The following is a 13126-nucleotide window of genomic DNA, read 5'->3' as shown; positions in this document are numbered from 1 at the left end:
AGCTGCAATATTTTATGTCACACAGCATTTGTGCAGTGGCGTTTCAAACGCAATTTATTTGTTTGGATATAATATACTTTAATTAATTTTTATGTGAAAAAACACCATGGATAACCCAATTTTTGTAAAATATAAAAGATGATATTATGCCGAGTAAATAGTAAATAGATACCCAATATGTCATGCTTTAAAATTGTGCATGCTCGTGGAATGGAAACAAATTACATTACTTAGTCTCTATAGGGGAAAGTTTAAAACATTTTTACAGGTTATCTGTTTAGGGTTACAGAGGAGATCTTGTGCTAGAATTATTGCCCTCGATCAGGTTCATGGCAATTTTTCACATGTGGTTTGATCATCATTTACACATGCTTGAGCGACTAATGTATGTGTTCACTTATGTGCTGAATGAGGTGCTTTAACCACTTACAGACCGGACCATTTTGCTGGTCAAAGACCAGGCCACTTTTTGCGATTCGGCACTGCGTCGCTTTAACTGACAATTGCACGGTCCTGCGACGTGGCTCCCAAACAAAATTGACGTCCTTTTTTTCCCACAAATAGAGCTTTCTTTTGGTGGTATTTGATCACCCCTGCCATTTTTATTTTTTGCACTATAAACAAAAATAGAGCGACAATTTTGAAAAAAAACGCATTATTTTTTACTTTTTGTTATAATAAATATCCCCCAAAAATATATAAAAAACATTTTTTTCCCTCAGTTTAGGCCGATACTTACTCTTCTACATATTTTTGGTTAAAAAAAAAAAAATCACAATAAGCGATTGATTGGTTTGCGCAAAAGTTATAGCGTTTACAAAATAGGGATAGTTTTATGGCATTTTTATTAATAATTTTTTATTATTTTTTTTTTACTAGTAATGGCGGCGATAGGCGATTTTTATTGTGACTGCGACATTGTGGCTGACACATCGGACATTTTTGGGACCATTGTCATTTATACAGTAATCACTGCTATATAAATGCAGTGATTCCTGTGTAAATGACATGGGCAGTGAAGGGGGTTAACCAGTGGGTGGCAGTGTAGGGATTAAGTGTTCCTAGGGGTGTGTTACTAACTGTGGGGGGGTTGGGCTTTCATTTAGTGAACACTGATCTCTGCTCCAATCACATGGAGCAGAGATCAGCATCACTAGTTGCTAGGTAGAATGGAGAAATGCTGTTTACACGGCATTTCCTCCATTCAGCCGTCCCGTGAGACGATCGCGGGTATGCCCGCGGCGATCGAGTCCGCGGGACCCGCGACCGGACTCACGGGGGTCCTGACGGGCTCGCGATGGCAGGGCGGCATTGAAGATTGGCCGTACCTGTATGCCAATATGCCTGCCGTGCCATTCTGCCGACGTACATCGGTGTGCGCTGGTCGGGAACCGGTAAAAAAATAAATTAAACAAATGTCATATTTATTTAAAGCGGTAGTAAACCCGCAAATTTTTTATTTATTTTTTTAAACCTGCAAAGCAAAAGGCATAATGAGCTAGTATGCACCACATACTAGCTCATTATGAAATACTTACCTTAGAACGAGGCCCCGACATCTGGCCCGATCCACGCCGAGGCAGCTGACATGCTCCCTCTGCGTTTCTTCCGGGTATCGCGGCTCCGGCGCTGTGAGTGGCCGGAGCCGCGATATCGTCACTCCCATGCATTCGCGTGGGAGATTTCGGTCGGCCACTGCCGGATTTTCAGGCCGAGAATCCCCTTGTGCGCATGCGCCGCTGCAGTCAGCGGCGCATACCGAGGGGAATATCTCCTAAACCGTACAGGTTTAGGAGATATTTTTTTTACCTACAGGTAAGCCTTATTATAGGCTTTCCTGTAGGTAAAAGTTAAAAATTTGAGTGTACAACCACTTTAACTTTTTATTTTTACACTGTCCCTTTATTTTTTTTTATCATTTTTATGTAAACGTCCCTTGTAATAGAAGGATGACAGGTTCTCTTTATTGAGAGATCTGGGATCAAAAAGACCCCAAACCTCTCATTTACCTTAAAATAAAAAACACTTTTTTTTTTTTTTACTTTTGCTTTAACAAAAAAAAAAAATATTTACTATGAAACAAAAAAATGTTGAAACGCTAAACAGATATTGAATAAAACAGGTATCCATGTTTCCATAAAGTGTGAACAACTGGTGCTGTTCCAAATAGTGCAGATGAATTCTTTGATGAACATCCAGTAACAATGAGTATAATCGATGTGATTACCCAAGTGCCCCTCCACCAATATTGATATAAAATGCCTCCTTACCAGAGGTCTATACTCCAAATTATAAGTGTCTAGACAGGAGTGATATGCAAGTATAGAAGATCCAATTTTACTACATTCATGACCAGGTCATTTTTTTTGCTATTCAGCACTGCGCTACTTTAACTGACAATTGCGCAGTCATGCAACACTGTATGCATATTAAACGAACCACTTGCCGACCAGTGTGAAGGGAGAGGGGGAGAGATGGCAGCAGCGCTGTGGGCTGAATGTGTAGTGCCCACAGCGCTGCTCAGTGACAATACTCTGTCAATAAATTTTAACAGGGTGATTAAATAACACCAAAAGAAAGCTCTATTTATGTGAAAAAAAGGACAAAAATTTCAAATAGGTACAGTGTTGCACGACACACGAGTAATTGTCATTCAAAGTGTGAGAGCACCGAAAGCTGAAAATTGGTCTGGTTAGGAAGGGGGTTTAAGTGCCCAGTGGTCAAGTGGTTAATATAATTTTTTTTCACTCAAATATGAGCTTTCTTTTGGTGGTATTTGATCACCACGTTTTTTTTTTTTTTTTTTTTTTATTTTATTTATTATTCTATAAACGAAAAAAGACCCAACATTTTGAAAATATATATATTTTTCATTTATGTTATATAAAACCCATCCAATGGAAAATTTAAAAAAAAGAAAATTATTTTCCTTCTAAATTTAAGGCAAAATGTATTCGGCTGTGTCTGATAAAAAAAATTGAAATAAAAAAAAAAAAAAAAGTATAAATAAGTGTTTATTATTTGGTGTGCGTGAAAGTTATAGCATCTACAAACTATGGTATATAAACTGGAATTTTTTTTTAATACTAGCAACAATCAGACACTAGCTGGTTGAGGGGTACGCTAACTGACACTAATACAGTGATCAGTGCTAACACTATACACGGTCACTATACTAATGACAATGTCTGGGAAGGTGTTAACTGTGTGCCCAACAATGTGTAATGTGTGTGATATGTGCTGCTCTTACTAAGCGATCTTGTTTTTTTTTTTTTTCTTCCGTCTTGGCGTACGCGCCTTATCTGGAAGCACTGATCACAATTCATATACGTGATCCAACACACAGCGGCTGCAGTAGAAGTATGTGGGGTGGCTACTAAGTGTTTTTTAAACAATCAGTTTTGGCTAGACCATAGGACTTTAAAGTTGACTTAGAATAATACATTTCTTATTGTTTTGCTCACGAATTAAATGTGAAATTTTAAACACTTGCAGGTATTTTGAAATCTCATATTTACAGCATTAACCTTGAAAATGCCTGCTCTTCTTTCCAGAAGGCTGGAGCCATTTTTTTTCTGGAACTATTTGGGCAGCCTTTCTCAACCTTTTTAACACAGAGGAATCCTTGAAATAACTTTCCGGTCTCAAGGAACCCCTGCTAAAAATGGCTAAGTCTACAACTCATGATACATTAGTGTGATGGTCAGTGTTAAGCATGCCCCTTACACTTGTGGTCACTGGGAAGAATTACCCCCCTTACAGATTGCTAAAAAGCTTAATGGTGTCAATGGAAACTTATCTGAAAGGCAGAAATTCTAATTTCTCAAGGAACCTCTAGCAACCTCTGGAGGAACCCTGGTTGAGAAACCCTGATCTAGGGTGATGCACCCATCACCTGGACTGAGGTATTGGCTCAGAGATAACAGTCATGTAAATTCTGGCGACTGTGCGGTTCTTTAGCCATTCACTGCTGCCATCTAATTACAGTAGAGAGGAGAGTGAGGGAAAGCTTCTTCTTATCTGCAACAAATGGATATATTATGATGGCTCAGGTAAAGTTACTTGTTTGAAGTACTGCTTATATGTGAAAATTATAGAGCTGTCTTTAAAACGGAAAAAAAGATAAAAAATGTTCCGTGCCAGGAGATGGAATTAGCTGCAGCCCACCCCAGCTGTACCCACAGGTGTGAGATCAGTGAAGGGATAAGAGAAAGGTATGAGGGTGAATTGGCATTGCTAAGTGTTAATGATGTGACAAAAATGTTAATTAAAAAAATTATATATATGGTATGTATAACAATATCACATACAAGACACACAACAAGTAGTAGCAAGCGGCCATGTTAGACAACCTTAGGGCAGCCATGACAGCTTGGCTAACAGTTTAACATTACAAAAAAATCTGAACTCCCTCCCTCCTCCCTTATGTTCGGGAATTCATAGGTTTATGTTCAAAGGAGCTGTTATCTCAACAGAGATAGCAGAACCAGGCTAGGTCTGTAAAAACAGCTAATGTCAGCCTGGCAGGATGTCCAGGTCTATCGTAAAACTGTCACCCTCTCAATTCAGAGAAACAGCAGATACCGGTCGTAAATACCTTAGTGTAATAAAGCTTAAACAGTGGAATAAGTATGAAATTTCAGCATGTTTCATAACTTCCAAAGTAATAATTGCACAGTCATAATATGGACATATTTAGTTTCCTTAGATGATTTGTAACATTTCAAGTCCAGACACTCCTAAGTCAGGTCATATGGGAAACCACTTGTACCCCTTATTCCTACTAGACATTGGAGACATGGCGTGTTTATATCTGTTTTAAAGGAAATCTCACGCTGAACAATATGGATATTTGCAGTCTGTAAACAAAGATATGAATATGTATCACAAATTGTACCTGGGACATGGTCATTAGTGTAGACACCTCCCAGAAACCAACCCCTAAACAAGATGACCAGACAATTGGTAACTGGTCGCTGTCAACACCCCCTTTGATCTGACAGAAAAGAGGAGCTGCAAAGACAATGGTCATCCAAGCAGGAACATCTGGCAAGTTTGAGAACTGTAATATTGCATTGTATATTGTAATAGATTTTCACACAGTGCTATCGCTGATAGTTAAATGAATTAGGGTCATACACCTGATTGGGGCCAATTGTTTTCGATAATGTCTCTATTCAGGTCCTCAATTAATCAGGTGGCGCCGAATAAAAATCGAAAGCTTTTTGGACATACCGCACTTTAAAAAGGGTTAAACACTTCAAGATATTACAATGTAAAACTAGACGTGGAGATGCTTTGACTAAATTAAACACAGGACTATAAAAACTATTTAGAAAAAAAAAAAAAAAAAAGAGGATTAAATTATCTGACATAACAACCAAACTTTATATGTTATTATGGTACATGTCAGTGGATTTAATCCTCTCTTTTTTATAAATGGTTTATCCTCATCTATCTATATTGTGGATGTCAAGGAGGGAATACAGGACAAAGAGCTGACTCCATTGGTACAGCCCTTTGGTGAGTGCGGAACTGAGGGGGGAGCACGTGCGAAGACTCACCAATTTTGTTGATTAGCTAAAAGAAAGATTTTCATTTCACCATCCCTTTTTTATGAACTTGGAAATTGAATTTATTTTTTATTATTAATAATAATTTTTTTGTTGATATGTTGGTTCTGATTTTTTGATGCTATATGCACTTTGGAATTTTTGAAGAAATTGTACATTTAGGACATATATTCGTTGATCAGCACTTTATACAATTGTGTTTGCACATATAACACGTTTGCACTTTATACGATGATGTTTTAAAGTGGTTGTAAAGCCTAAAAAAAAAAAAAAAAAAAAAAACATTCTAGCTCATTATGAAATACTTACATTAGAACGAAGCTGTTGCAGCGGTCCCTGTACACCATCGTGACTAGTGACATGTCTCCGGAATGTCACTTCCGGGTTCGCCGGCTCCGGCGCGGTGATTGGCATGCGCACAGGGGCTGCCATTAATGGCACAGCAGCTGAAAAAATGGCATATACGTGCCGATGACGTCGGCACATGCGTTTACAGTGAATATCTGCTAAATTGTGCAAGTTTAGGAGAAATTCTGGGTACCTACAGGTAAGGCAGCACACCATATACATATATAATTTTTTTATTAATATTTTTGTTACATTATTAACACTGCCAATTCACAATCATAACTTTCTCTGTTTTTGAGCCTGGGTTCACACTAGTGAGTTGTGAGAACCAGTGCCAGTTCCCGCATCGCTCCTTTCCCGCAGGCAGTTCGCACTGCCTTCTGCGAACTGCTGCGGATGTCATTAACAAAGCCCCAGTTTTGTTCATAGAATGCAGTGCTCAGATCACATGTGATCGGCACTTGCGGTGTGGGTGCGAATCACAGGCTAATACTATTGCTGCATATTGTGATATTGGGGATTTATTTTTGCATATTTGCAATATTTTATTCATATTTTTAGAAGATTTTTATATATATATTATATATGAATTTAGCAGTTTCTAGTATGTTTTGTCTTTGCACTCCACTAATGAGAGACTGTCATCCTTTCCATTTTTGTACAAGGTACATTCAAGAGATATAGCATACAAAAATAGTAGAATAATGGAAATAGAAATAAGATTTGTACAGGAAACCACTTCAACTTTGACAGTTGAAGGAGAGAATGTGGCATTTTCTATGAGAGTGCTTAGTTCTTTGGCATACCTTCTGTCACTCAGGACACTAATGGGCCATACAGGTGCGAGAGTTGCCCACTGTTATTATAAGATCTTCAACTATCATTCCAATTAGATTTAATTGAACGCATTGTAAAAAAAAAAAAAAAAATGAATTATGGAGCAGCCATTTAGTGATTTCCTTGGAACTTTATTTCAAATTAAAAGATCATATTATATTATATATATAAATAAAAATCAATAGATAGATACTTACATAACCTGGTTTGTTGCAGATCATGCCTTGTATTTCCAAATAGCTGAATGTTAATTCGAGCTGAAGAGAAAAATATTAAAGAATGAGCATGCATTTAAATACAATCACAATTCAATATTAAAGTAAAACTATGGTTAGACTATGTATATTGAAATACTTGCATAAGTCTAATGTACAAGCTCCCACTGACCTCTGTAGCTGCAGATATCGTGGTATAATTCATCCTCAAATTTACAGCAAAACTTTTTTTTCAACCACTTTAAGACCGGCCCTCTTTTTTAGATGTGGTGTTTACAAGTTAAAAACATTTTTTTTTTTGCAAGAAAATGACTTAGAACCCCCAAACATACATTTTTTTCTAACAACCTAGAGAATAAAATGGCGGTCGTTGCAATAATTTGTCACACCGTATTTGCGCAGCGGTCTTACAAGCGCACTTTTTTTTTATATTGTGAAATGTGATTGTTTGAACGCTGTTTTCAAATGCGGGAGCTACTCACGTATGCTTTCGCTTCTGCATGCAAGCTTGGCGGGACGGGGTGCATTTAAAAATATCTACAATAACTTTAAACCACTCTACGGAGGAAACACTCAACTCCCTGAACAAGGCATTACTGCAATCAGCAGACTCGGTAGCACCAAAACGCAGGGCTCTCATCAGGAAGAAAAATGCTGGATGGTTTAATAGCTCCCTCTCCGTACTAAAGCAAGAACGCAGAAGAGCGGAAAGAACATGGAGAAGAAATCCCACCGAGGAAAACCTATTTAACTACAAAGGTCTGACAGAGAATTATCGGAAAGCAATCTTCAAAGCCAAAATGGACCACTTCTCATATACAATCTCAACGGCCGCAAACCAACCACGGGAACTGTTTAAACTGGTTAATCAATCAATGAATCCGGTGTGCCTAGAACCCCCAGAAAGCGAATCCCAGGATTACTGTGACAAACTGTCGGATTTTTTCATCGATAAAGTCAAAACCATCAGGGAAACAATTTGTCAGAAGAAAACATCCAACCTCAGCCAGCAAATACATAAAGAGGATGTCCGCACCAACATACCGCAACCGCCAAAATTTTCACTATCCCCAATTACCGTAGACACCGCAAAAAACATCATTAATAAACTGCGTGACAGTACCTCACCTATTGACATCATCCCCACAAAACTACTGAAAGAATGCTCCGACATCGTGGCTCCAACCATAACCCACCTCATAAACCGATCATTCCACGAAGGGATTGTTCCCAGCATCCTCAAACAAGGCATCGTCAAACCTCTACTCAAGAAACCAAACCTGGACCCTCAGGATCCAAACAACCATAGGCCAATTACAAGCCTCAACACCATTTCTAAGATCATGGAGAAAGCTGTAGTACATCAGCTACAACTTCACCTGGATACTCACAAACTCCTGGACCCGCTGCAATCAGGCTTCCGCCCGGGTCATGGAACAGAAACGGCTCTCCTCAAGATTTGGGATGACGCCCTCGAAGCAGCAGATGACGGAGAGCCGTGTCTCCTCGTACTGCTAGACCTAAGTGCAGCGTTTGATACAGTAGATCACAAAACTCTACTCGTCCGCCTCACAGAAGTAGCCGGAGTCCAAGACATAGATCTCCATTGGTTCGCGTCCTTCCTAGGAAATCGGTCACAGACAGTGAAACTAGGAAAATTCCTCTCCGAAACTCGGACAGTCATCCTGCGGAGTCCCTCAAGGCTCTCCGTTGTCACCCGTTCTCTTCAACATTTACATTCGCCCACTCCTTCAAATCATCAGATGCTCAGATCTCTGCTTCCACTCTTACGCTGACGACACGCAACTTTATTTCCGGATCAATGGAAAAAAAGATCACCAACAACAACTTGAAAACTGCCTCAAATCAATAGAGGACTGGATGACCACCAACTCCCTCCAGCTGAACCAATCAAAGACAGAGCTTCTTATCTTACACCCAAATCATAAGCCCACAACCAAAACCTCCTGGTCTCCACCAACCGTCTTTGGGCAGACTATTTCCCCAAAGACCAAAGCGAAGAGTCTCGGGGTTATTTTAGACGCACAAATGTCAATGGATGCGCAAATAGGATCTGTAGTCAGTGAATCTCACCATCTGCTGCGCATGCTTCGCAGACTCATCCCTTTTATCCCAAAGAATGACAAAGCAGTGGTAGTTGGAACAATCATTAATTCACGACTGGACTACGCAAACTCGCTTTACATAGGATTACCACAATATCAACTTGCGCGATTACAACTGATCCAAAACACGGCGGCAAGGCTGATAACAGGAAAAAAAACCTGGGAATCCATTTCTCCTTCACTGAGGATCTTACATTGGCTAACCGTAAAAAATCGGATCATGTTCAAGACCCTTTGCCTCCCCCACAAATGCGTGCATAGAGAAGCTCCGCAATACCTAATGGAGAAAATAAATCATTACACACCAAACCGCAGTCTTCGATCAGCCAACAAAAACCTCCTCCTCGTGCCCAAAGCCCGGTATAAATCCAAGGGTGATCGGAGATTCGCTGTCCAAGGGCCTCGGCTATGGAATGCTCTACCAATCAACATCCGCCTGGAAGAAAATCACCTGGCTTTTAGGAAAAAACTCAAGACCTTCCTCTTTTAGCAGATGATCAAAGCTCGCCACAGCGCCTAGAGGCGATTCAGTTCGCATTGTGCGCTATATAAGTATTTCATTCATTCATTCATTCATTTACTTTTTTTTTTAATTTATTTTAACTTTTTTTTTTTTTTTTTAAACAGCGGAAAAAAAAAAAAGGAAAAAAAAAAAAAAAAAGGAGTCACTTTTATTCCTATTACAAGGAATGTAAACATCCCTTGTAATAGAAAAAAAGCATGGCAGGACCTCTTAAATATGAGATCTGGGGTCAAAAAGACCTCAGATCTCATATTTGGACTTAAATGCAATTAAAAAAAATAAAATAAAAAAATGTCATTTTAAAAAATGACATTGAAAAAAATATACCTTTTAAGAGGTATGGGCGGAAGTGACGTTTTGACGTTGCTTCCGCCCTCCTATGGTATAGAGACGAGTGGGGGCCATCTTGCACAAAAAATGTCATTTAAAAAAATGAAAAAATGTCATGGAGACGGGTGGGGGCCATCTTCCCCTCACTCATCTTCACGCACAGCCACAGGAAGTGGTCCAGCTTCGGTAAGTGGCGGAGGGCCCAATATCACAACGGGAGGGGGTGGCCCTCTCCCGCCACCGATAAAAGTGATTTTGTGGCGGAGACCACTTTTATCTTGTACCAGACTGCCGGCCGAACACAAGGATACTGGGGTTATGGCAGCTAGCTGCTGCCATAACAACGATATCTGTCCTCAAAGTAGGGGCGTACATCAGCATGAGGCAGCCTGGAAGTGGTTAAAGTAGTAGGAAACCCTTCTAGCCTCAAATATTCTAACAGTATGCAGAATAAGTTGTTGCTATTGTAACAATACAAAAAAAAAAAAATGCTGCGTTTTACCGGTTCTTAAATGATTTTCCATATGGTCACATGATCGCAATTCCCCCACACATGCCAACACTGAGAGGCATGTACCTTGCCTGATAATACGCAGCTTCCGGAAGTGACAAAGAGCTGCTTGCATGAACGGTTATTATGGTGACAGCATCAACAATGTATACTGTGCTTCCTATGTAAGGGAGGAGGCGCGCACACTTACCTCTCCATCGCCCCTGCAAGCTGTAGTGTGATTAGGAGAATGAGAGGAGCTGTTCTGGACCCTCATTCATAAGAAATCATCTGACATGCATACCTCACAGGACAGGAAGGGAGATGCGTGTCCAACAACAGTACAAGGAAGTAGGATTCAGCAATGGCATTCAGCAGCTACATTATAACGTTGTTGGCCAGAGAGAGAATAGTCTGGAACGGGTCAGAATGGAGGGAAAAAAAGGACAGTAGGCATGACACATGGAAGAATGAATACAAGGCCTCATGCACACGGGTACCAACACCAAGGAAAAAAAAAATCAATTATGTAAAGCTCGTTACACATACAATTTTCTTGTTCAGTTTCCTTTAGATTTACCTTCAACAATGTAGTGCAAGGGCCTGCCTGATTGCCTACAAATTCAGTGTTTAGGTTTAACTTCATATTATATGAACACAACAGCTCAGCAGGGGAGATTGCCAAATTAACCTTGCATAGTTAGTATAGCGGCTCCGTCCAGACAAGTTTTTTTTTTTTTCAGTTCAACTTGCGGGGTTGGGAAAAAAAAAAAAAGCTAATGGTGTGTACCCAGCTTAAGGCTGAAGCTCAGCTTTAAAGATGATTGGCTTTACAGTGCCTGCAACTACAGAGGTCATTAAGGGCTTGTTTTAATGCTCATTTACTAATTGTTTAGAATATGTACATATTTGAACATCCTGGCCACAGTTTTACTTTAACCACTTCCCGACCAGCGCACGGCGATGTACGTCAGCAGAATGGCACGGGCAGGCAAATGGGCGTACCTGTACGTCCCTTTAAATTTGCTGCCCTGCCATCGGGAGTGCGCCGGCGGCGGTAGCTCACGTGCCGGTCGGGACCCCCGTGAGTCTGGTCGCGGGACCCGCGGACTCGATCGCCATGGGCATACCCGCGATAGTCTCGCGGGGCGGCTGAACTAGGAGATGCCGTTGTAAACAGCATATCCCAGTTCTGCCTAGCAACAAGTGACGCTGATCTCTGCTTCATGCGATTGGAGTAGAGATCAGTGTTCACTAAAAGAAAGCCTGGCCCCCAACAGTTCGTAAAGCGTCCCTAGGAACACTTAACCCCTACGCTGCCACCCACTGGTTAACCCCTTCACTGCCAGTGTCATTTACACAGGAATCACTGCATTTGTATAGCAGTGATTGCTGTATAAATTACAATGGTCCCAAAAATGTGTCAAAAATGTCCAATGTGTCCGCCATAATGTCACAGTCACAATAAAAATAGCTGATCGCCACCATTACTAGTAAAAAAAAATTATTAATAAAAATGCCATAAAACTATCCCCTATTATGTAGATGCTATAACTTTTGCGAAAACCAATCAATAATCGCTTATTGCAAATTTTTTTACCAAAAATATGTAGAAGAATACATATCGGCCTAAACTGAGGGAAAAAAAAATGATTTTTTTTATATATTTTTGGGGGATATTATAACAAAAAGTAAAAAATAATGTGTTTTTTTCTAAATTGTCGCTATATTTTTGTTTATAGCGCAAAAAATAAAAACGGCAGGGGTGATCAAATACCACCAAAAGAAAGCTCTATTTGTGGGAAAAAAAGACGTCAATTTTGTTTGGGAGCCACGTCGCACGGCCGCGCAATTGTCAGTTAAAGCGAAGCAGTGCCGAATAGCAAAAAGTGGTCTGGCCTTAAGCCAGCAAAATGGTCCAGGGCTGAAGTGTTTAAAGAGTATATAGTTGCAACTAAAGAAGAAAAAAAAAATTATCGTCTGTTATATTGATTCACTAAGGATTTTGAAGACATAAGCAAACAAGCACATGGTACAATTCTGGTTGATAAGATTTTAGCAATTTTTAAATGGTGTCTAAGCTTTTTATCTACTTTTTACCTCAAAGTCAAAACATTTTTTATTAAACATTAAAATCTCCCGTTTTATTTGCCATCACTGTGATAAAAGTATGATCAATCACTCCATTCATAAAACTATGAGTGAAGTTGTTCATTGTTTCACACTGCCAACTTTTTCTCTAATTTAAATGAAGTGCTGAATACGCTTGTATTGTTTCAGCTGAATATCCTATATACTTCCTGTATAAGCTTCCTCACTCCTAATTATTGGATTTTAGAAAGCAGATTTGTCATCTAATCTGAGCTGCTTTTTTGCTAGAAAACGTAACAAAATGCTTGTAAAATGCTCATGTTAAGCGTTTTTCAGGACTTTCCAATCTGCCTAAAAGAATGCACTTTTTGGAGCGACAAACTATTTGCTACAGGCAACAGAAACGATCAGATGTAAACAAGGGGCATTGAAATGAATGGGATTTTGTTTCTTAAATGTATTTGAGCTACAGGCTTCAAGCAGAAAATTGCACAGGTTGTGACTAGGGCCTAATACTAGCATAAAAAAAGTGAATTTTATCACACGATAAAGATGTGCAATCTCATCTTTGCTCGTCAGATTTGTTCTTTAAA

At 39.6% G+C, this 13126-nt stretch overlaps 1 protein-coding gene across 2 annotated transcripts in view; it reads right to left on the bottom strand.

Annotated features, from left to right (window-relative positions):
• CARMIL1 (capping protein regulator and myosin 1 linker 1) overlaps positions 1-13126 on the bottom strand; it is a 405018-nt gene that overhangs the window by 238847 nt on the left and 153045 nt on the right. For both annotated transcript variants that reach the window (XM_077492299.1, XM_077492300.1), the window contains exon 4: positions 6956-7015. In XM_077492299.1, the coding sequence (XP_077348425.1) occupies positions 6956-7015 (60 nt within the window). The remainder of the gene's footprint in view (positions 1-6955; positions 7016-13126) is intronic.

The sequence above is a fragment of the Lithobates pipiens genome, unplaced genomic scaffold (genome assembly GCF_037356315.1).
Source record: "Lithobates pipiens isolate NorthernLeopardFrog02 unplaced genomic scaffold, aLitPip1_a1.2 Scaffold_19, whole genome shotgun sequence".
Taxonomy (NCBI): Eukaryota; Metazoa; Chordata; class Amphibia; order Anura; family Ranidae; genus Lithobates; species Lithobates pipiens.
This window is presented reverse-complemented; position numbering and strand designations above follow the sequence as displayed.